This window comes from Pongo abelii, chromosome 2, assembly GCF_028885655.2.
Source record: "Pongo abelii isolate AG06213 chromosome 2, NHGRI_mPonAbe1-v2.0_pri, whole genome shotgun sequence".
NCBI lineage: Eukaryota > Metazoa > Chordata > Mammalia > Primates > Hominidae > Pongo > Pongo abelii.
Genome location: NC_085928.1, coordinates 5,783,488 through 5,808,084, shown reverse-complemented (window position 1 = coordinate 5,808,084; position 24,597 = coordinate 5,783,488). Strand labels below are relative to the sequence as shown.

The 24,597-nt window shown below is 51.5% G+C and overlaps 1 protein-coding gene across 2 annotated transcripts in view; it reads left to right on the top strand.

The window, feature by feature from the left end:
* The window catches only part of IQSEC1 (IQ motif and Sec7 domain ArfGEF 1), a 397,805-nt gene that overhangs the window by 121,012 nt on the left and 252,196 nt on the right, over positions 1 to 24,597 (top strand). For both annotated transcript variants that reach the window (XM_054551247.2, XM_054551251.2), the window contains exon 2: positions 2,408 to 2,437. In XM_054551247.2, the coding sequence (XP_054407222.1) occupies positions 2,408 to 2,437 (30 nt within the window). The remainder of the gene's footprint in view (positions 1 to 2,407; positions 2,438 to 24,597) is intronic.

Here is a 24,597-nt window from a genome sequence, read left to right as displayed (position 1 = left end):
AGGCCACCTGGAAGCCAGTAAGGGGTGAAGCTGGGACTGGGACCCAGGAGTCTCTGATGGCTCAGGGTCAGTGCTTGTCCCCTGGCGTCCCAGAATGTGGAGCTCCTGGCGTGACTGCATTGCTATGCCTCAGCCACATAACAAGCACTGGAGACCCTGCAGTGAATGTGACAAAACCCTTACCCTTGTGGCATTTTCGTCCTACTGAGGCAGACAGACCCTAAGAGACATAAATAGAGAGCTTCACATGGTCCTGAGTGAAGGCCACAAGACGGAGATCTGGGATAGAGGCGCAGAGGAGGAGCTGTGTGTTAGCTATCAATTACCATGTAACAAGTGACACCAAAACGTAGGAGCTGAAGACAGCAAATGCTGATGGTCTTGTGTTCTGTCCTGCTGAACCCATAGTTGGAGTCACCCTAAGAGCAGAGGTAGGGGAGTTTCCTGCAGGAGTGCCCCAAACCTTCCTGAGCTGGAGCCAGTTGTCATTCCGAAGAAAGGATCCCTGAACGCCTGGGTGACCAGTCCACAGCATTTATTAGGGAACTTACACACATAGGCCTGTGGTGTCATTGCCATGGACAGCGAGAAAGGAGCTGCCTACTCAGGCATGTCCGTCAGCTGGGCCCGGATGCACCCTGTGTTTCTTGGTCAACGCACAGGGGACCGGGACACCCTACCTCTCCCTTTCTGAGGTCAGAAATGCAGGAACAGTGTGACTGGTGGCTCTGCCTCTGGGGCGCTCATGTGATTGCAGTCATGATGTTGCCCGGGGCTGCAGCAGCAAGGGGTGGAAAATCTGCTTCTGGGCTCACACTCATGGTTGGTGGCAGGGGGCTCAGGTCCTCACCACTTGGGCCTCTTCCAGAGGGGCTGCTCACAGAACAGGGCAGCCGGCTTCCCCAGGGTGAGCAACCTAAGATGGCGATGAAGTGAAGAGACACACACACACACACACACCCCCCCCCACACACACACACCCCTGCTTGCTTTCTCACACACACACACCACACACACACACACACACACACACACACCCCTGCTTGCTTTCTTTTCTGTCCTGGCTATGATCAAATGGAAAACAAAAAATAAGAACTTTCAAAAGCTGCTCCTGGGATCACCTCTCCCCATCATCAGGCTTCCTGGGAATTCAGTGGAGGGTCTTCAGCCACCAGGGGCTGGTCTGCACCTTGTCCCATGGCCCCCGGGGTCAAGGAGATGCCACAGGTGTCTGTACGCCATTCCCATCTCACATCACCACCTTACCTGCTGCCATGGGGACCATGTGATCCAAGTTGCTGTGCATTGATGCTGAATTAAAATTGCTGGAGAGGGAGACCAAGGTCCTTCTAGAACAAGGGGTTTGCACTCAGGCACCTGGAACACACATTGCTGGGGACTACCTGCCTTCTGTCTCATTTGCTACTGGTGAGCGCGACCAGGCTGGGCAGCACCAAGGGAGGCCAGGTCTGAATCTGTGGGCAAGTTTGGTTCAGTGGGAAAGGCATCCCTTGGGGCTTTCTATGCTGAAGGGTCGTGCAGCATGTGCTCTGACTTCCATTCTGGGACGTTACTGAAAAGGCAATGAACAAAAAGACAAATCTCTGACTTTGGGTTAAGTATGTTTTTATTTCTCTAGCTCTCTGGCAATAAAATCCAATTTGGGACATCCAGGGATTAGATTCCTGAATGTGTTTGCTCAAAGCTGTTTGCTCCTTAGGACCCAGGAAGCCCAAGCGAGGCCTTAGCCATCAGCTGCGTGGGGTTTAATCCCAAAGTCCCTTTTCCTTTGGTGTACAGAGCAGGAAGGCATTACTGTCAATACCATGTAGTCACAGTCTTCGTGGAAGTTCAAGTGCGCAATACAATCTGATTGTCCAATTTCTTGACATTCAAGCTTGTCTCCTTTGTAATGTTGTTGTAATTGATTCCTGAGTACTTGAAAATAGAGCTGGTTCTGGGGAAATAACACTGGAAATACCAAGTAGGGGATGCAGCGAGGCCAGACGCACCGCTCTCACTTATTCATTCATTCACTCATTCATTCATTTAGTTGCTGCCCAGGTCAGAGTTCTGGAACCATAGACCCCTCCTCTGGCTTTGCTCTCAACTCCTGGGGTGTATTCAAATCCTGGGAAAACAATTGCAGTCAAGGTGATGGAAACTGGAAGAGGGTGGGAAAGGAACCCTAAGTCTTGTAAGAAGAGTGGAGTTTCTGAATACAGTTTCAGGTCAAAGGAACAGCAGCAAGAGACCCTGGAGGATTGGGCCTGGGGATGTCTGCTGAGGCTGGGGAGGGGACGCTGGGAGCAGCTAGGGGCCTCAGGGTCCCCACATCTAGTGTCGTTGTGCAGGTCTCCCGGAGCAGAGGGTTCTGGGCTCTAAGCATGTGCTCTTCTCGTTGCAGGTCTGAAGGAGAAAGCTCGCGGAGCGTCAGGTATGTGCTTCATCCACCTCTGTCCGTGTGTCTGAATCCTGGCGGTGAGCAGCGTTGATGAAACCATGTGCTTTGATTTCTCCCTGCGGGTCCCCCAGGTCAGACCTCTCCTCCCCTGGCTGCCCCCTTCGGCCCTGGCGTGTGCCCCAAGGTCCTGGCCATGATCTGCAGGAGCATGTCTCTTGGCTCTGCATCCTGGAGCAAAAGCCCTTCCCAGCTTCCCTGTGTTTAGAGTGACCTCTGCAGAGATCACCTAGGTTGGTGGTTGTTCCTCCCTTTCTGGGGCTGGTGATGGCCCAGTGTGCCAGGGCTGTGACCCGTCTAGGACCAGAAACTTCTATACCTGACACCCCTGGGGCTGGGCTGGGCGGGATCAGGGCAAGACTAAGACACTTGGTGGTGGGCCTGGCTCTAACCAGCCTCTAACAATGCAGGGGTGTCTCCACAGCAGGTGTAGTGCCCCTGCCCATCCTCGCCCCACCAACCGAGGGTAGATGGGGGTGGACATGGAGTGGACTTTCTGCCAGAGGCTCTGACTGAACCTAGAAGAGGGTCTGGTCTGAGACAGTACTTGGGGTGTCAGTGCCCCAGCCAAGGGGCCTGGGGTCCGGCAGTTCTCAAGGCATGAGCTGGGGGACCAAGAAGGCCATGGGCATGGGAGATGGGGGTCAGCATGATGAGGCTGGGGATGGGAAGGAGAGGCCAGGAGGCAGTTAAGAGCCCATGGACCCCCAGTCCCCTTTGGCAGCAGATGGACTTCCAGGTCTTAGGGTGGTGGCCTGGGGTGGCAGGTTTGTATTGTGATGGTACAGGCTGGGGAGATGAGATGTCCTGAGCTTGGCCCTGGGGTTGCCAGCTGGAGTGGGGTCCTCCAGGTGCCTGCAGAACAAGAGACAGATAGGGAGGAGGCTGCATCCCAGGGAGCCTCTTAGGAGGCAGCACAGGGGGTGCTGAATCTTATACTTGGGGCAGTCGGCTATGTGCTTGGAACAGGGGACACGGGCAGGGGGTTGGGCTCCAGGGAACCAGAATCCAGGGGGTGAGAGGCAGGGTCTCGCAGGAAGCAAGACGCATGCTCAGAAGGGGAACTGAAGAGAGAGAGGGTCCCAGAAGGACAGTGTGCAGGGGTGAAGCCCAAGTGAGGGGACTAGCTGGGGATGGTGCACTTGGGCTGGCAAGAGTGGGAGCTAAAGGGGATAAGGGGGGGATGCCTGGGGGGATGGGCGGACAAAGGCTAGGGTCTGGGGATCCGAGGGAGGGGGCGGCAGGCCCCTTGCAGCCTGAGGTGTGCACCGCTGCACGGCCCCACCTTGGAACACAGCGTGGCCCTGAGGAGGAGGAGGGGAGACTGCCCTGGTGCATGATGGAGAAAGCTCTGGAATGTACCATTAAGTGAGCAAAGCAGGGTGCGAGAGTACACATCTCACACTACTTTGGGGTAAGAAAGGGCAGATGTAAGTACATATATTCTTATTTAATTTGTCAGCAAAAAGAAGCAGGAAGGAAACAGATGGCTCTTAAAATGGTCCCTTCAGAGGGAGGGCAAGGGGCAGGGCCTCCAGTGCCTGTACGCTTCCTCAGGGCAGACCTAGGAATATTCCTGAGGGTTCTGAACCCTGTCAATGTAATACTTGTTCAAACAATTAATTCAAAACAACAGGATAGGGAGAGGGTGGGTTGCCAGTCCCTGGGGCTGGCCCTGAGGTGGAAGGGTATTCCCACATGGACTTGGAGGGGCTGCAGGCTCAGGAAGGAGATGGCCTCGCAGCCTCTCAGGCCCTCTCCGGCCGGCCTCTCTGGGTCCCTTTGGGATCTAAGCTTCCCCGCATCCCTCCCGAGGTGCCGTTCTCCCTCTGTCTTCCAAGAAGGCAGCTGCTTACCTGAAACCCTCATTCTGTGAAAGTTCATGGTGGGCAGCGGGTCCCTTACGGGGGCGTCCTGAGAGCAGACTGCTCTCACTGGTGACCTGAGCGGGGGCCAGTGAACTTGTAGAGTGAGTGAACCCTCGTGGTGGGGATCTGTTCTGCCCCAGCCCTGCCCGGCCCAGCGCTCACTCCAGCGGATCATTAGGAAAGCATTTGCCAGGCAGGCGCTGTGGAACCCAGCCCTGGAGGAGGAGGATGGGAACGACATTTCAGTGGGGGAACAGCATGTGCAGGGACCCCAGGAGTGAGCATGACTGGCTGCCTGGGGAGAATGAGGAATGGCCTCTGCGTTGCAGGGGGACTGGCACACAGAGCCGAGCATATGTTCCAGCTCTGAGCCACACGGCTCCCAGCAGGGTGCACAGACAGGAGAAGCCGGGCAAGGGAGAGCGTGGATGGAAGTTCCAGCAGGGAAGGCTGTGTTTAGTTCTTCCAGGGCTGAAGAATCCAGCCCCAAAACGCCCTGCCGTGTGGACATCGCAGTAGACAGTGTTGCTGAGGCTAAGATGCTGGGGTCAGATGTGACTCGCCGTGGCTTTACCTGCCCTGGCCCGTTGTCCCCATCATGCACAGGCATTGTGTTTCTTCCTCATGCAGCTGACGACTTGGCTGCCAGGCCTATGTCATGGGTCACACCCTTCCCCCAGGAGCTGGGCCTCCCTTTTCTCAGGACCAGAGGTTCCAGATCATTCAGATCTACCCCGCCCCTACCCTCTGGACAGAGAGTCACCAGATCTGGGCTTCCAGAGCAGTGTCCGTGCGAGGTCTGCGTCGCCAAACCCGGGATCCTGACTGCGGTTCTCTCTGAGCGCTTCTACCCTCTCCAGACCCGCTAGAGGGGAGGTTGGAAAACTAAAGTGTGATCACGGCCCTCCCCCACTTCTCCTCCAGGACTCCCCCTGGCCTGACACACTGTAGCAGTGTTCCTGGTGGTCCCTGGACGCCACACCCCTACCAGCGCAGCTGAGCTTCCACAGCCTTCCCATGTGCACCTCCAGCTCCCACCAAATGATGCCACTCGCCTTTCTAAATGCGGCCCATGATTCCTGCGTGCCTGCCCCCTGCTGTCTGTGACTCAGGATGTTTCCTCTGTTTAGAAAATGCTCCACTCCACCCGCCGAAGATCCCTTCCTTTCGCAGAGCCCCCATGGCAGCTGCCTTTCTAGAGCTTTCAGGGGAGCTGGGGCTGACAGGGTGGCCTCCTGGTTGTCTCTGTGGCTTTTTATGCTTCACTTTTGATATCCCAGTCCCTTCTGCTTGGTGGCCGAATGACTTAAGCATTTGTCTTTCCTCTCAGGCAGAGGAAGGCCCCCAGGACAGGGATGAGGCCCCTGAGTTGTGGCTAGATGGTGCCAGCACCTGTGGGGCACAGAAGAGGCACCCAGGGGGTGTCTGTGCAGTAGATTCATCTTGGCCTTGCTGGGATCCCTGGGCAGGATGCCTTGCACAGAACAGGCACATGTTCATGTGTTTGATTGGACTCAGGACTCATAAATATTTTCAGGCCATAAACCAGAAGGAAGAGGAAAAATGGACCACCCCCATGCTCAGTGGAGACCACCCCCCGCAACACCCTCCCCTCACCAAACACTCACTAAAATTAGTGGGCAGAGATTCTGCACTTGAGAAATCAGTGAAGTCGTGTATGGATTTTATTTGCCTAAGGAAGGTATGACTGACCTTGAGAGCTCATGGCTTGTGCTAAATATTAAGGACACACAGGGGCAGGGCTTGGGGGCTCACACTTGTAATCCCAGCACTTTGGGAGGCCAAGGCAGGAAGGTCATTTGAGGCCAGGAGTCCAAGACTAGCCTGGGCAACATAGCCGGACCCCGTCTCTACCAAAAATAAATTTAAAAAATTAAGGATAGCCCTGAGAGACACCTCCTCCCCATCAGCTGTCGCCCTGCCCCAAGGTCCCTGCTTGGTGAGATTCTTGTTCTTTAGACTCAAATGATCGGAGTTGCCACCTTTCTGGTTTGCTTTTCTTAGCCTCCGGAGCAGCAGGGAAGTGCTTTTGCATGGAGAAGCCTGTTTGTGAATTCACGCTCACTACTTTTCCCTGAGGCAAAACATTTGCAAGATCAGATATATTCATTTTCCACAAATGAAATGACTCATTTTTTGACCATTTTGCAAATGTAGGACTTTGCTCATTGTTCCCTGGGAGGATGTGTCTGCTTTTGACTCCATCAAGAGGAAGGCTCTGGAGGCCCTCAAATGTGAATCTTCTAATGATTTATTTATGGAAGAGGGACCATAGGAAGAGAAGAGGTTTGTGGAGTTTGGAGTCTGCAAAAATGAATGACCGGGTGGAGGGTCTAGAGAGAATGTGGATACTGGTTTGAAAGTGCCAGGGCTTTCTGCAGGGTGCAAGCATTATCTTTTTTCCCCTGGCACTCCGTCAAATCCTTGAAATTAACTCAACTAGATTCAGTCATAGGAATAAGTTCCATTCAATGAGTTCTCACTATGGGTGGGGGCCTCACCTCATCTGCACAACCAGCCGCACCCTTTTAAGAGAGTTATTATTGGCCCTTATTTTTTCAGCTCTGGGAAATTGAGGCTGAGAAGTACAAAACAGCTTGCCTAGGATGACATGGATTTCGAGTGCAAAGGTGGGATGCCGTGCACCAAAGCCTTTGCAAGTCAGTGTCGCCTGTGGTGCTTGTTGAAAATAGATTTCCAGGCCCCATCCCTTTCATGCCTCACTCAGTAGGTCTGGGCAGGGTCTGGGAATCTGCATTTTTTTGAGATGGGGTCTTGTTGTCCAGGCTGGAGTGCAGCGACGTGATCTCGGCTCGCTTCACCTCCCGGGTTCAAGCGATTCTCCTGCTTCAGCCTCCAGAGAAGCTGGGATTACAGGCACCTGCCACCAGGCCCAGCTAATTTTTACATTTTTAGTAGAAACAGAGTTTCACCATGTTGGCCAGGCTGGTCTCAAACTCCTGACCTCAAGTAATCTGCTTGCTTCAACCTCCCAAAGTGTTGGGATTACAGGCGTGAGTCACTGCGCCCAGCCTGAATCTGCATTTTAAATAAGTGCCCACATGATCTTAACAGGCTGCCTGAACATATGGTCTCTCCAAGGAAACAGAATTTCTCCAAGTATGCCAGTGTCCAGTGGCAGACACGTACCCTTCATAAGCGTGAGCTGACTGAAGTGCAGAAATTTTGCTTCTAACACTTAGAATAATTTTTTTTTTTTTGAGACCGAGTCCCACTCTGTCACCCAGGCTGGAATGCAGTGGTGTGATCTCAGCTCACTGCAACCTCCGCCTCCTGGGTTCCAGCAATTCTCGTGCCTCAGCCTCCTGAGTGGCTGGGACTACAGGCGCACACCACCACGTTTGGCTAATTTTTGTATTTTTAGTAGAGACGGGGTTTTGTCATGTTGCCCAGTCTGAACTTGAACTCCTGGGCTCAAGTGATCTGCCTGTCTCGGACTCCCAAAGTGCTGGGATTACTGCGCCCAGCCCTGACCTTAGCAGCATATTGCATGAGGTGATCCCATGTAGGTCGCCTCCCGGTCAGGACTCTGAACATTGACTGGCATTTTCCAAAGGCAACAGCCAGGCTCAGGGGTGGGACAATGAGGAGAGCCCGAGGACTGTTTTGTTTGGGGATGGTGGGGGAGCTTCTGGAGACGGTGGGCCTGGTTATCAGCATTGACTCAGCTGGAACCAAGATGTGTGAGTAAACGTAATTAGTCCAGACAAATCCAGTTTTCTGTCTCTATACCAAGGCAAAACAGCCTTTGTAATTAACTGGGCCTTTTTCCCCAAACCCAAAATGAGAACGCACAGTTTATTTTGTTCACAAGGAGGTATGAAAACTGCTGAACGTGGCAGACAAAGCTGGGAGTGTTTGCTGTGCCAGGTAAACAGAGCTAAACTCTTTCTCTCCAGGAAGGAATGGGAGCAGGCTCCAAATGTGAGAGACAGGCTGGGGCTGGGCTGGGGCCCTCTGCTACTGTCCAGCCATGTTTTGGAGGTGCTGGACTGAGGGCTGAGCCAGCAGCCTGTGGAGGCAAGTGGACATTTCTTAGCACTGTGGAATCAAAAGAGTACAGGCACTGGGGGCAGATAATCTTGAATTCAAATCCTTTCTCTTTGTCTTACCCTCTGTGTCACCGTGCAACAGCCACTGAGCTCTCCAAGCCTCAGATTTCACGCTCATTCAACAGTCTTTATTGAGCACCTACTGTGTCTTTGTGCTAACTACTAAGGGTGTGAAGACCAATGAGATACAGTAATTTCTGCCCCATGGTGAAATCGGAGCAAAGACTTTAGCCTCAAGGCCATGGACCAATTAAATGAGGCATAGATGGAACAGCAGATGCCATGTCATAGCATTCAGTTAACATCCATTTCCTTTCTTCTCCCTCTGCCACAGTCTGTGGAGACGCGGCTGCTCAGAAGCCTGAGGCAGGGTCTGAGGCAAGCCCATGTTTACATGAGCAGGAGGTGGTAGCCGCTGCTTGGAGAGTGTGCCCTTTTGGCTGTCCCCCTTCCTTCCTTTGCTCCCCTGGGTTTATGATTGAGATTTCTTGGGCATTCTTGACTTTGGTGGACTTTACTTTTCCATCTCCTTGACTCTCTGTGCTGTATCCTGAGCAATTTCCTCAGGATGGTCTTCTAGTTCACTAGTGCTTTCTTCAACTGTGTTCATTCTGCTGTGTGGCCCATGAATTGTGGGTCCCTGAGACCCTTGAATGGCCTCTGGATACCCTCAGCCTGCTTCCGGAGGCACTACTGGTCCTTTCTTTACATGGGAAGTAGAAAAATCTTATAGGAGCCACATTGAAGTCACTGGGCAAAAACCTATCTGACTGGGTGTATTTTGCATTTTGATTTGTTTTCTGTGAACTTGTGTAGAGAAGTAATAACTGACTGTTTAGAAGATGGGGCAGAGATATTGGTGTGGGGGCAAGGGAGTCTACTAATGGGGAATTAGACTACATCCCAAAATACATTTAGTAAGCCTTGTCTAAACATCTGCTTCGATTGCAACCAAATCTTAAAGGTACTTAGAAGGTGGTGACACAATGTGTATGTGTGCATCTGACCCAGATCCAGTGTTTGGGAGAATGAGGACTTTGAAACCAGGGTCTAAGCTGAATGACCTTGGTCAAATGACTCAAATTCCCTGAGCCTCAGTGTCCTTATCTCAAATGGAAATGAACACATCAAGAGTTTTCTTGATCTTGTCCACATCTGACTCTCCATTCTCTCCTCCATCACTGTGGTCATCACACTCTGGCCTTCTGGTACCTCCATTCTTCCAAGCTCATTAGTGCCCTAGGGCCTTTGCCTGTGCTGTTCTGTCAGCCTAGAACATGCTCCCCCAGGTCTCACCCAAGGTGGGTTCTCCTCAGTCCAATCCCCCTTCAGATGTCAGCTCTTCTTCCCTTATCATCCCACCTGAAGTAACCTAGCCAATCTCTGCACATCAGCCTGTTTACTTCTGTCCCTTATCTGCCTGTCCCCACTGGAATGTCAGCAGGAACTTTGTCTTATGCAGTGCTGTGCCTCAGTGCTCGGCCATGTGCCCTGGCACAGCATGCTATTTTGGTCTCTGTACTTGCCACTTCCCACATCTAAGGGGAGCACCTCTGGAAGGAGGCCAGAGCTAAATGTGCTAAGTTTGCCTGTCCACATGCCTGGATGCTCCTTCTTCTGTCCTTCCATCATGCACTTCATTCTCTTTCCTAATTGCCTATCTAGGACTTCCAATACTATGTTAAGCCCAAATGACAAAAATGACATCCTTGTCTTGTTCCTGATCTTAGCTAAAAAGCTTTCAGGCTTTCACTGCTGAGTATGATGTTAGCTGTGGATTTTTTGTGTATGGCCTTTCTTATGTTGAGATAGTTTCTTTCCATTCCTATGTTTAGTGTTTTTATTTTATGTATTTTATTTTTAATTTTTATGTTTTTGGGACAGAGTCTCGCTCTGTCTCCCAGGCTAGAGTGCAGTGGTGCAGTCTCAGCTCACTGCAACCTCTGCCTCCCAGGTTCAAGCAATTCTCCTGCCTCAGCCTCCTGAGTAGCTGGGATTACAGGTGTGCACCACCACGCCCAGCTGTTTTTTTTTTTTTTTTTGTATTTTTAGTAGAGACGGAGTTTCTACATGGTGGGCAGGCTGGTCTTGAACTCCTGACCTCAGGTAATCCACCCGCGTCAGCCTCCCAAAGTGCTGGGATTACAGGCATGAGCCACCACATGGCCTTGTTTAGTGTTTTTATTATGAAAAGGTGTTGAATTTTGTCAAGTATGTTTTCTGCACCAATTAAGATGGCCATGTGTTTTTTTTCCCCTTAATTCTGGTATGCATTACACTGAACAGTTTTTGGATGTTGAGCCATCCTTGCATTCCAGGAATAAATTCCACTTAGTCATGCTGCGGAATTATTTTATCGGGCTACTGAATTTTGTTGCTGATATTTGCTGAGGATTTTTGCATCAATATTCATAAGATGTATTAGTGTGTGGTTTTCTTGTAATGTCTTTGTTTAGCTCTGGTACAAGACAATGCTGGCCTCACAGAATGATGTAGGAAGCACTCCCTACTTGAAGTTTTTGGAAGAGTTGGAGAAGGCTTGGTGTGATTTCTTCTGGAAATGTTTGGTAGAATTCATCAGTTGAAGCCATCAGGTCCAGGGCTTTTCATTGTCAGGAGGTGTTTGATTACTAATTCTGTCTCCTTATTAGTTATGAGTCTATTCAGATTTTTTATTTCTTTGTAATTCAGTCTCAGTAGGTTTGGTGTTTCTAGGAATTTGAATCATCTAGGTTATATGATTTCTTGTACAATTACTTACAGGACTCTCATATAATCCTTATGTTTCTACAAAATCAGTAATAAAATTCTAACTTTCACTTCTGATTTTAGTTGAGTCTTTTTATTCTTGGTCAATCTAAGTGGTGAGTCGTCAATTTTGTCAGTCTTCTGGGAGAACCAACTTTTGTCTGGATTTGTTTATTATTTGTTTATTATTGTTATTATTTGTTTACTGTTATTATTTATTGATATTATTAGTTTATCTCTGCTATAATCTTTATTATTTTCTTTTGCTGCCAGCATTGGGTTTACTTTGTTTGTTACTAGTTCCTTAGGTTGTAAAGTTATTTTGATTTAAGATCTTTTTCTTTAATGTATCAAGCTATAAATTTCCTCCTTAGTACTATTTTCGCTGTGTTCCATAAGCTTTGCTATGTTGTGTTTTTTTTCTTCTCCTCTAAGTACTTTATAATTGTCCTTGTGATTTCTCTTTTGACCTATTGGTCTTTAAGAGGGTGTTGTTTAACTTATATAACTTTGTGAATTTTTAGGTTTCGCCTCTATTGTTGATTTCTTACTTCATCCCACTGTGGTCCCAGAAGTTACTTTGTAGGCTATCTATTTTCTAAAATTGCTTGAGACTTAAATTGTGGCTTACCCTGTGGTCAATCCTGGGGAAAGTCCACATCCACTAGAGGACTCTGCGTTCTGTTGAGTGGAGTGTCCTGTTAGATCTAGTTGGTGTCTTGAGTTGCTCAAGTACTCAATTCTGCTTCCTTACTTATTTCCGGTCTGGTTGTTCTATTGTTATGGAGAATAGGGTATTGAAGCACCACCTATTAATGAGTAACTGTCTAACGAATAATGGATGACTTCCTTCAGTTGTGTCAGTTTTTGCTTCATATATATATATATATGTTTGCTTCATATATATATATGTTTGCTTCATATATATATATGTTTGCTTCATATATATATGTTTGCTTCATGTATGTTTGCTTCATATATATATGTTTGCTTCATATATATATATGTTTGCTTCATATATATATATATATACACATATATATATATATATATGTTTGCTTCATATATATATAAGTTCCAGCTTCCTGGTGTTTCTGTGTCAGGCAGTGAATCTGTGGGTGCAGACGCCCATTAGCACCCATCAGGGAGCTTCTTCCTGGATTCCTAAGGAGCCTGAGGAAGATCCAGAAGGCCCTGTCCTCGTGCATGGCTGGCAGCTCGGGGTGCACAGCCTTGAACATGCAGTGACCCTGCCCACTACTGATGGTGTCCAGGAATGGTCCTAGAGTTCCACCAGTCAGATAAGATTCTTCTTCCCCCCACAAGAGAGCAGGACCAGGAAGCAAGAAGTGGGCTGGGGACAGGGTGGGAGTGTTGCGGGGCCCCTTGGCTCCCCCATGTGGATTTTCTATATGCATAACAGGCCAATGTGTGGCCACCCAGTGCTGCTGTCCTTAAAATCCGTCCTCGACTCTCATCCCGTTGGCTTTGGGGCCCTCGGTGCCCTGCCTCCTGATGACCTTTCCACCCACTCCAGCCTTCCCCTCCCACTACACACGTTGAAGCGTCCAGTTTGCCACAGGCATGATCACACCTCCGTCTCTTTGCGCTTGTGGTTTCCTCTCTGGGAAGCCTGAATACCAGCCACCCAGCCAAGCTCCACTGGGCTCCTGGAGATGGCTCAGACACAGATCCCACTGTAAAGACCTCACTGCCCAGCTGGGAAGGTGAGACAAGGACAGAAACCATCTACAATCCAGAGCCACCTGTTCATAGCTACAAAGGAAAGACACGCACAGCACCGTGCACACCCACCTGCTGCAGGAGGGGTGGGGACAGCTTCTGAAGGGTCTGAAGGGTCTGAAGGGTCTGAAGCTTCTGAAGGACAGCTTCTGACTCAGGTCAAAGAAAGCCAGAGTGGCAGGAACACATAGGACAGAGGTAGGCTGGGGACTGGGGCTGGGATCAGCCCCCTTGGCGGCAGGGCAGCCCTCTATGAGTGCACTTTGCTCTGGGTCTCCAAACTGAACTATCCCCAGCTCAGCCCTGATGGCTGAACTTCTGCTAATGAGACCTCTCCTCTTTCAGGAGCTTCAGGCCTGGCCGGCTGGGCCAGGGGCTGTCTCTTACACCCCTCACCAGTCCAAGCCCAGTTCCACAGGACGGGCTTGGGGTTTTGTTCTAAAGGGCAGGGGATTTGCTGGAGCAGTCCTTCAGGGAGTGCCTGCTTCAACTTCCATTGGACCAGACTCCTCTGGCTGCTGGGCACAGGGGCTCTGGGCTGAGAGAGGAAGCCAGGAGCCCTGAGGAGGACACGGGGGTCAGCCCTGAGAGAGGGGCCCTAGCCTGGCCTGGACACTGGAGGGGAGAGGAGAGGGAGGGGAGGGGGAGAGGGAGGGGAGAGGGAGTGAAAGGAGTAGATAGGGGAGCGGAAAGAAAAGGCAGGTAGGCACGGGAGGGAGGACAGGGATAGGGAGGAGAGGGGCAGCCCAGAGGTAATCACTGGAAGGTGCCCCTACAGGACTTGCTTAGGGAGTGGCTGTCTCCTGAGAGAGAAAGAAAAGAACCAAGAACACTTTTTTTGTTTGTTTGTTTGTTTTTGTTTTGTTTTGTTTTGTTCTGTTCTGAGATGGAGTCTTGCTCTATCACCCAGGCTGGAGTGCAATGGCGTGATCTCAGCTCACTGCAACCTCTGCCTCCCAGGTTCAAGCGATTCTCCTGCCTCAGCCTCCCAAGTAGCTGAGATTACAGGTGCCAGCCACCACACCCGGCTAATTTTTGTGTTTTTAATAGAGGTGGGGTTTCACCATGTTGGCCAGGCTGGTCTCAAACTCCGGACCTCAGGTGATCCACCCGTCTCAGCCTCCCAAAGTGCTGGGATTATAGGCGTGAGCCACCACGCCCAGCTGGAACCAAGAACAAATTTGGATTTTTGACTTGAAGAACTGGGAAGGACAGCAGCACTTTTTACTGAGATAGAGCAGATGAGGAAGAGAGACTTGAGGGGAAAAAACAAGTGCCCTTTGAGACTCATGAAGTTTCATGTCTCAGAGAGCTCCATGGTTTCTACAGCTATTATTTGAAAATAGTGTATTAATATTTCTAAACATTCATTTAAAGCAATATGATATTTATTCTTTACTGTTTTCCCATTGATAGATCATTAAAGTTGCTTTCAATTTCAGTAATGCTGCAGTGAACATTTGGCATGTAAATCCTTGTCAGCCTCCCTGATTATTTTCTTCATTATGTTCCCAGAAGTAGAATTACTAGGTCAAAGGCTAAAAAGATTTCACAGTTTCTTAATCCATATTGCCACATACATTTTCCAAGAGAAGCATCTAAGATGCAGCCTCCCTGCATCCTCTCCACTCTGACTATTGCAATTGTTCTGATCCTTGCTAATTAGATATTTGGGAAATATTATTTTACTTTCAAATCTGATGCAGTGTCCGTGGAGAGTCTGACTTATGAGAAATAGAAGAGAACTCTCTCTCTTTTTGTTTTCGTTGTTGTTGTTTTGTTTTGTTTTTTTTTGAGATGGAGTCTGGCTTCTGTCGCCCAGCCTGGAGTACAGTGACTCGATCTTGGGTCGCTGCAACCTCCGCTTTCTGGGTTCAAGTGATTCTCCTGCCTCAGCCTCCCAAGTAGCTGGGATTACAGGTACCCGCCACCATACCCAGCTAATTTTTCTATTTTTAGTAGAGACAGGGTTTCACCATGTTGGTCAGGCTGGTCTTGAACTCCTGACCTCAGGTGATCCTCCCGCCCCGGCCTCCCAAAGTGCTGGGATTACAGGCATGAGCCACTGTGTCTGGCTGAAGAGAACTCTTTCTAATGATGTAGACATGATGGTACTTCCTCCCTCCAACCTGACCTTGTGGGTAGAATTCAGGTATATTCAGGCCACCGAGCCTGCCCCTGTTTTGACCCTTGTCCTTTGGTGTGGGGCCTCCCCTGACCCCATTGTGCTCCCATTCTGAAGTTTGCTACTGTTCCCCTACTTCCCTGACCTGTCACCTTTGCATGCCAGAGAGACTGAAGGCTAGGAATGGACATCCACCAACCATTTGCCAGCAAATCTAATAAACAGCCCCTGTTGGGCCATGATTTTCCGCTGGTCCCTGAATGATGAATCACTCAGGGACCAGCACACACAGTGCAATCTGTCTGACTGACACTCTGCTACAACATGCACTGGGGTTGGGAGTGGTCGGGGGCAGAAGGGGCTGTGACAGGGGCTCCCGATGGCATCGTCCACCTCTTTCTTAGAGAAACCCAATACCTGACGTTAGGTGGGCATGTGGCTGCTGAGACACAGAATTTCCCAGCCTCCTTTGCAATGAGGTTGCTGGTACAACCAAGCTGTCCCTCCAGCGTGGGAAGGGAAGTGATCTGTGTCGACTTCTGAGATGTTTCCTCACAGAGACCCTTCTTTCTGACCCTGTGCCTGTCCTGCTGCTGGGGACTTCAGCTCTGAGGCTGCAGCTCCATCCTGGCCCAGGACGATGAGGGCAGCCCCCCTGGGATGACAGGGCCATGAGGGAGAGGAGCTCCCTGGCACTGCCCCACCAGGCCAGCCCTGGACCATGTGCTTTCACACTGAAATGCCAGAGACACAAACTTCTATTTACCACTCTCAGGTGGGGCTCTTTGTCTCAGCAGCTGAGCCCTGTCTTACGCAGTACAGCAGTCTTGGAGGGCACTTTCCCACGTACTTGCCTGGGCAAGGCTGCTCTAGGGACCACAGCTGTGTGATTTTCAGCCCTCCCCCTGTGGGTGAGAGCCACACTCAGCTCCCACCCACTGTCCTCTCCAGGTGCTTGTGAGGAGATCGAATGCGTGAAGGTGGAGACTCCCACTAAAAACATCAGGAGCCAATATCTTCCAGGGCACCCCTTGTTCCTCCTCCCGAACTCCTGCTGCCCCGACTCTTCCCCATGCAGGCGCTTGTTTGGAAATGTGGTGTGCCGTCGCCTTCCTGGCTTGGGTCTGCAGATTCTAATAAATAACTTGGGAACAGGCCACCTCATGCATGGTCCAACCTGCTTATTGCTAGAAAGATGGGTTTGGAACTGACAAGTTCCCTGCTAAGCTGACAAGTTTAAAAGCTTAATTTGAAAAACCAACCACATTCCCTTTGCAGAATGAAGGCAAAGATGAGGACGTGGTCAAGCCTCGGCCTGAACTCTCACTGTGAGGAGACAGATTTAGGACTTCCCAGGTGTCTGACCTTGTGCGTATAATTTCTTAGATGCCTTCCAGCCTATGCAGCCTGCAGTTTTGGGGAAAAGGAACTCTAATTTGTATTAAAATATTAAACTTCTTGACCCTGTTTGGAAAAAGTGCATAGTCCATTTGTTCCTCATTTTTCATTCGTACGTGTCTTTAAAGTGTCTCATCATTCAGGGCTGGTCTAGATGTTGTATATTAAGAGAAAATTTGAGGTGTAATAGGGCACTGCAGGTCGGATTCTTCTCCTTCCTCCTGCTCTCCCTCTAGAACCAGGGTCTGGCAGGACTGTTCCCGGGAGCCTAGGGACTGTTTGCCACCCTTGCCTCACTGAGACCATCAATAGCCTGGATGATTTTTACTTTCAGTTTTCATTTTCTATAAACTTTGAAGACAGGTCATGACTGTACCCCTCAGTGATGAGAACCTGTATCATGTAGAGGGCAGGGGTCCCTCTGTGGTATCTGCACCAAGGCAGGGCAACACGGCAGTGCAGAAGGCGGAGGAGCCAGCTTTGCGGCTGGGCCTTGGGGCAGCGGGCAGAGGGGAACACAGGGGTTGGGGGAGGCAGAGCTGCCAGGGCCTGGGTCAGGCAGGAGGGGGAGTCTGGGGCTTGTACACGGGGATGGCGCCTTCCAGTCTCACCTCCCGTCACATCCTGCGGCTCCTGCCTCAATAGAGGAGCCAGATTTCCCAGGGTGCATCACCCTCCGGGCCTTTGACAGGCTGAGTCCTCCCCCAGGGACACCTCTCCCCTCCTCCCCAGCTTGCAGTGCCCATCGCACTTCAAGACCCTGCTCTTCTGGGGAATTTGGTCCTGTCCCTGCCTGTCCTCTGTCCGCCCCCCCATCCCGGCCCCCAAGACACACTCACCCTGTCTGTGCTTCTCTCCCCTGAGTGGAATGGCCTGGGGAGCAGCCCGTCTGCAGGGAGGACGTCTGCTCTTCAGGATGGCTTTCAAATCCAGCGGACCCAGGCTCTGTCCTCTGTGTGGCCTTGGGCAAGCCTGGCCCTTGGGAACCTGAGGTTCCCACTGTGAATGGGTCAAACAGCAGCCACCTCACAGCCCTGCTGTACTGGATGAGCTGTGCTTTGGGATGTGGGGGGCCTGCACTTGTCACTGTGAGAGGCTGCAGCTGTCAGTGCTAACCCTGGAATCCAACCCCCAACATGGCGGGTGTGGGGACTGCCCAGACAGAGTAAGCAGAAGGGGAGGCGAGGGGCTGGTGGTGAGGGGCAGCATTGGAGGATGACAGGGGACGCTGCCTTCCTGAGGATGCTGCCCAGCAGTGGTTCTTCCCAGCTTTTGCCAGGGTCTGGGCCTCGGCCACCCCTCCATTCCCTGCAGCCTTGGCTTCCCTTGAAAGGATGTGGGAGAGGTTACCCTTCAGGGGGTCTCGCCAGCCCCTGCTCCAGGGCTGCATTCTCAGCCCCTTTAATCCACCTGGGAGCCAGAGCAGGCTAGCCTGACATGTCCTCATTTCCCAGGTGACAGATGTGACACTCCACAGGCTTGAAGTGAGGACAACAAACTCAGAAGCCTGCAGGGGCCAGGCATGGAGAGGCAGGGACAGGGCCTGGGCCAGGGAGCCCTGGGGACTGTGGTGACCTGGAACCAGGAACTCCAACCAGAGGATGGCTCTGACCCAGCTCCAGAGACTGGTGCTTGAGGGAATGTCACCCAGGAGGCCAAATCCCATTTCATACCAAAAACAAAACAAAACAAAAACCCATAAACCTGCAATTTTTTTTTTTTTCTGGTGTCTTTCACTTCCTAAGTGTTAGAATGAATTCAGAAATTCTAGACGTGGCCTCTGGACCCTCCCTCAAGATCCTGTTTAAGATTCATGATTTGATTTGTGGCAGAGTATAGGTGTGCATGGGGAACAGTATGCATGATGGCTCAGAGGCAGGCTGTGCCGGGCTTGGGGAGAGGGGTGGATGTGACCGAGGGCCCCCGGATTTTACCTTGCCCCCATACCAGGCCTCCCTCCTCCCTCCCTCTGTGAGGATGGCGATGATGAGTGTCTCTGTGGTGCTCTCCTGGGTGGGGAGGAGGGTCCTGTTATCAGCACCCTAGTACAGATGAGGACATTGAGGCAAACAGAGGAAGTGGCCTACCCAAGGTCATTATTAAAAAGTCACAAACAATAGATATTGGTGTGGACATGGTGAAAAGGGAATACTTATTCACTGCTGGTGGTGTAAGTTAGTACAACCTGTGTAGAAAATAGTATGGAGATTCGTTAAAGAACTAAAAGTAGATCTACCATTGGATCCAGCAATCCCACTACTGGGTATCTACCCAAAGGAAAAGAAGTCACTATATCAAAAAGACACCTGTCGGCTGGGCGTGGTGGCTCATGCCTGTAATCCCAGCACTTTGGCAGGCCGAGGCAGGCAGATCACCTGAGGTCAGGAGTTCGAGACCAGCCTGGCCAACATGGTGAAACCCCATCTCTACTAAAACTACAAAAATTAGCCCGTTGTGGTGGCATGCGCCTGTGGTACCAGCTACTTGGGAGGCTGAGGCAGGAGGATCGCTTGAACCTGGGAGGCGGAGGTTGCAGTGAGCTGAGAGTGCATCACTGCACTCCAGCCTGGGTAATAGAGTGAGACTCTCTCAAAAATAAGACACCGGCACATGCATGTTTATTGCAGCACAATTCACAATTGCAAAAATGTGGAACCAACCTAAGTGCCCATCCACTAATGAGTGGATAAAGAGAATGTGGTATGTCTACACCATGGAATACTACTCAGCCATAAAAAGGGATGACATAATGCCTTTTGCAGCAACTTGGATGAAGCTGGAGGCCATAATTCTAAGTGAAGTAACTCAGGAGTGGAAAACCAAAACTGCCATGTTCTCACTTATGAGTGGGAGCTAAACTATGAGTACGTAAAGGCATACGGTGTGATATAATGGACCTCACAGACTCAGAAGAGGGAGGGTGGGAGGGGGGCTGGGAAAAAAAAGTATGTATCAGGTACAATGTACACTACCCTGGTGACCCCTGCACTGAAGTCTCAGAATTCACCACTATACAATTCATCCACATAACCAAAAACCGCTTGTACACCAAAAGCTATAAAAATATATTAATAATAACAACATTAAAAGGACAGCAGCAGTGGCTTGGCATGAGTGGGCCTCATCCCTGGCCGGCCCCTGGGTTCTCCTGCCGTTACCTTCCAACCTGCAGAGGGAGGTGACCATACTCCCAGCTACAGATGAGGAAATTGAGGTTCTTTTTGCTTTTTGTCACTTGCCAAGTGCTGGAGCTTTGAGGCCCAGAGCTGTGACTTCACAGTGATACTCTGAACCCTGCACTCTGGAGGGCTGGGCTGGCCCTTGGGACCCTTGACTTCCACACCCACGTTTCTTTTATGCAGCCCGGAGCAGGACTGCCACATTGACGAGGTTATTCTTTTTTTAGCGGGGAAAGAGTCTCACTCTGTCACCCAGCCTGGAGTGCTGTGGTCTGATCTTGGCTTATTGCAACCTCCTGTGTTCAAGTGATTCTCGTGCCTCAGCCTCTCGAGTAGCTGAGATTACAGGCGTCCCCACCACGCCTGGCTAATTTTTGTATTTTTAGTAGACACAGAGTTTTGCCATGTTGGCCAGGCTGGTCTCAAACTCTTGGCCTCAAGTGATCTGCCTGCCTCAGCCTCACAAAGTGCTGGGATTACAGGCATGAGCCACTGCGCCCTGCCCTTGAGTGAGTTATTCTGACCAGCTCAGGCTCAGCCCTTGGCTGCAGCTGTCCTTGGTGGCTGAGGTTTTATGGGGGTCATCACTGCCCGCCCACCGTGTTGTGTGCTGCCATTCCCTCCTAGCCTGGCTGTGCTAAATTCCTGGCTTCTAAATCAGGACAGAAGGGTGCGGAGGCACCAGAAAAGGAAAGAGACAGAGATCTGGGGTGAACTCTTACAGTGAAGTTGACACGTGAAGGGACAGTATTTATGTCTCTAAAGTGCAAGGACTGGCCAGATGCGGTGGCTCACACCTGTAATCCCAGCACTTTGGGCGGCCAAGGTGGGAAGATTGCTTGAGGCCAGGAGTTCAAGACCAGCCTGGGCAACATAGCCTGACCCCATTTCTTAAAAAAAAAAAAAAAATTAGCTGAGTGTGGTGGTACATGCCTGCAGTCCCAGCCACTTAGGAGGTTGAGGCAAGAGGATCGCTTGAGCCCAGGAGTTCAAGGCTGCAGTGAGCAATGATTGCACCATTGCACTCCAGCCTGAGTGACAGACGTTAGTCTCTTGAAAAAATAAAAATAAAAGCAACATAAAGTGCTGGGTCTGCACCCGCCTGGGATTCCCTCCTGCTCATGCACCCATACCATGGCTCTCTGTGACTCAGTAACTGCACGTTGCTTGCCTGCCCCATGCCAGGACAGAATGACACCCCAGTCCTGCCTAGTGTTTCCCCCACAACTTGTTCCCAAAGATCAGGACTCCCCCGGCGCTCAGGTTCACTCCGCAAACTGCACCTTTGCAAGAGCTCCTTCTGCTGTTCTGTTCCTTGCACTTTGGGCCCCCAGTTACCTTGTCCACGCCTCCTCTGGGACAGGGTGTGGTTGGATACTCACACCGTGGCCTTTGTCCACCCCACTCTGCCTTCTTCCTGTGGAAGCTCAATTTGGAAAGTCATGGTTGGGCCAAGTCGGTCATGACTGTCTCTTTCCCTCCTGCTTGAGACTGGCTGGGGCAGGGGCTTGTGCCAGTTCTGCCAGTGAGACATTAAAGGGAGCCTATGGGGGCTTCTGTGAGGGATTGTCTTTTCTGAAAAGAAAGAAGTGGCCAAAAAGAAGATGCCTCCCTTGCTTCTGGCCTGAGTGCTGACTGCAGATGTGATGGTTGGAGTGGGGCAGCCACACTGCAATCACGAGGGAGTGACACCAACATTCTGTTAAGGGTGGAGTAGACAGCTGGGTAGCCCCGGGTCACTGACGAGAGTAGTGAGCCACCAGCCAAGCCTGGGGCTGCTCATGTCTCTCACGTCATCATTATCACCACACTTTAGATGCCTTTGTGTTCTAAGCTACTCTTCATAGGGTTTTCTGTCATTGTAGACCAACCTGTTCCTAACTGATACAGCCATTGAGGCATGGTTACTCATCTTTGCCCTTAACTCATTCCTCAGCAGATGGGGGGCTCATGCCAGCCCCCCCACCCTTCACAGGTGGAAGCAGCTCATGGGTGCTGTCTGCCTGACTGGCAGTGCCTTCCTGCCCGTCTGTTTTGGGTCTGTGAACACTCCTGGGACTGGCCGCTGCCTTTTCTTCTCTGAGCCTGCCCACAGTGGGCCTTCAGTACATCTCAGGGACCTCGCCTCAGCCCTGCCATGGCCACAGTTTCTCGCCGTCAAAAGCCTGTGGATTCGCTGCGGCCCAAGCGCTGCTTCCAGACCTCATAGGCCTCCCCAGCCTCTTCTGTGGGAAGCCTGTGTTCCTTCTCAGCAGAGCTCCTGGGCTATCAGTCCTGGCCTTTTTGTGCCTCCAGGTGCTGGGCTGTGGATTTCTTGTCAGCTCAGTCTCTCCAGTGGCAGCCGTGGGAGCCACATGATGGAGGAGGGAGTGTGGGAGATGAGTTTCAGGGGCAGCATGGAAGGGACGTGGTGGGCTTTCTGCACATTCTGAAAAGGTCTCTGGTGTGCCCAGAGGGAGTAAAGTCTCTTAAGGCCCAGAGGAAGGAGATGTCCCCAGGGCTTCCCCTGTGAATGGGGATTGTCTGTGTGGTCACGAGTGTGACTGTTGATGCCATGCCAAGGGAGGGAAAGGCAGGACAGGCGTGGGGAGGTGGTGAAGGCAGGACAAGAACGAATGTCCTGGAAAAGACTCAAGCCGCACTCTCCCTGCCTCCCTCCGATGTGGGTGGCTGCCATGAGTCTCATGACAGCCACGTGGCGGTGACCAGATGTCAGGCATCCACAGCTGGGTTTGGCCACAGCACGCACCTTTCTAGGCAGCCAGAGCCCGGGTGTGCAGTCCAGCTGCATGCTTGCCGGCCCTGGTCTAGTTCCCTCCATGTCCTGAGCCTCTGTTTTGTCGGCTAAAGAGGGGACGGGTTGGTACCATCACAGGGTTAATTCCCTGAGGATTCATTTGGGTGCCGTGAGTGGCCCAGCCTGTAGCAGGCCCTTGACAGATACTGCTTGAATTCATGATTTAATTCAAGATTAAAGCCTTGTTTGGAGTCTGTTTTGGAGTCTCACGGTGTCATCCAGGATTCTTGTTGGAAGCTCACCTAAATCCATATTGTTGCAGCTGCAGGGCTCTCCCTTTAGCCAGATGGTAGAAACCCTCTACCGGGGACAGAAAACCCAATTCAAAGTGGTGCAGACAACCTAAGCAGGAGGAATGATTTATCCAACTAAAAAATCTAAGGGCAGCTGGCGTCAGGTAAGGCTGCATCTGGGTGCTCAATGATGTCACCTGGACTTTCCTCTCCCAACCCCTCCCTGGCTCTACTTCCTTCCCTCAGTGTGAGTGTCATGCTCAGGTGAACTTTCCCTTCAAAAATGATGAGGTGGCACCCACAGCCCCAGCCACCCAACAGGAATGGACCTTCCCTCCCCGCCGCTACCAGCCCTTGCCCTGACCCTCGCCACCTGATTGGTCACATGCCCAGACCTTAGCCAATCACTGTGGCCATGGAGGTTGGCTCTGCTGACTGGTCAGGCCGAGGTCATGTGGCCACTGTCTCCAGGGGCACTTGGAGCTGCTCCCCTGTTTGGGTGGGACATGGCGTGATGGCTGAGAGAGCAGGTTCAGGGCCGAGCCTCTGCGTCCTCTGTGGGTCACTTCCTGGATGTGCCTGCTTTTGTCCTCCTCCCATACCCGCTAGCTTCTGTGTAACAGAATCCATGGTGGCATTTTTCCCTCTCCGACCACCTCCTCCCCAGGCCCCATTTCACCCATCCCAGAAAGGAGCGGGACTTCTGTCTGAAGCTAAGATTTGGGATCCCTACCCCACAGCTTCAAGGCCTGCTCCTTCTCCTGGTGCCATCAGTTACTCAGTCAACAAACATGCACTGAGTGCCCTCCATGTGCCAGGCTGTCATTAGGAGTGATCCAGGGAGGAGCAAGGCTGATGGGATTCCTGTCCTCCAGCAGCTGACACTCTAGAGGGAGTGCACAGACACGTCGAAGACCAATTCGGATCAGATGAGTCCAGATGAAGAGAGACGGGATGGGATGGAGGGCATCCATGGAGGTGTGGAAGGTGGACAGAGAAGGGCCCTGTGAAGAGGCGACATTTGCACAGAGAACAGGGGGAAATGAAGGACCATGTGGCACTCAGGGGAACAGTGTCCCATGCAGGGGCAGCTGGTGCACATCTCCTGAGGTGGGAGCCAGCCTGGGGTTCCCAGGGGAGTAGGCAATAGCCGGATGGTAAACAGTTCGGGCTTTGTGGGCCATTCGGCCTTTGCCACAACTACTCAGCTCTGTCATTGTTGAAAAACAGCCCTTGACTGCAAGTAAATGAATGGGCCTGGATGTGCTGCAATAACAATGGACACTGGAGTCACACAGAACTTTCACTTGTGATGAAATGGTGTTCTGTTGACGTTTTCAACCATTTAAAAATGTAAATACCCTTCTTAGCTCAAGGGCCCTGCAAAAGTGGGCAGCAAACCCTATGTGGCCTACAGGCTGTAGTTTGCAGATCCCTGTCCTCGGAGGATCGGAAAGCAGGCTGGTGAGGGAGCTGGGCAGAAGGGAGGAAGGCAGCCAGAGGTGGGTCAGAGAGATCAGCCGGGTTGGGAAGCCATCTCCACCTGTGCGGGATCCAACATCCTTGGGGAAATCACCTGTCTGGAGTTTCAGAGCTGGTGATTATTCTGGGCAGTGGGCATGGCCTGGGGTGGCTTCCAAAGGAAAGGGGCTGTGTCTGAGCATGCATCTGGGGCTGCTGCTTCCACACCCACCCTGCCTCTCCTGTGCAGCCTGCAGGGAAGCCCTTCCCCTCTCTGGGCTTCTGCTGTGTCATCAGCAAAGTGAGGCCCTGTGGTAAATGCACTCCCGCAGCCCGCTGCGCTCTGACATACTGTAGCATGGTCTTAGAATGCATTTCTTCAGCCATGGAGCTGTGCTTCAGCACCACGGACAGAACCACAAGGCACCTATGAAGGGGATGACCTGAGCTGAATCCAGGATCACACAGCTGTGCATCTCAAACCTTTCCT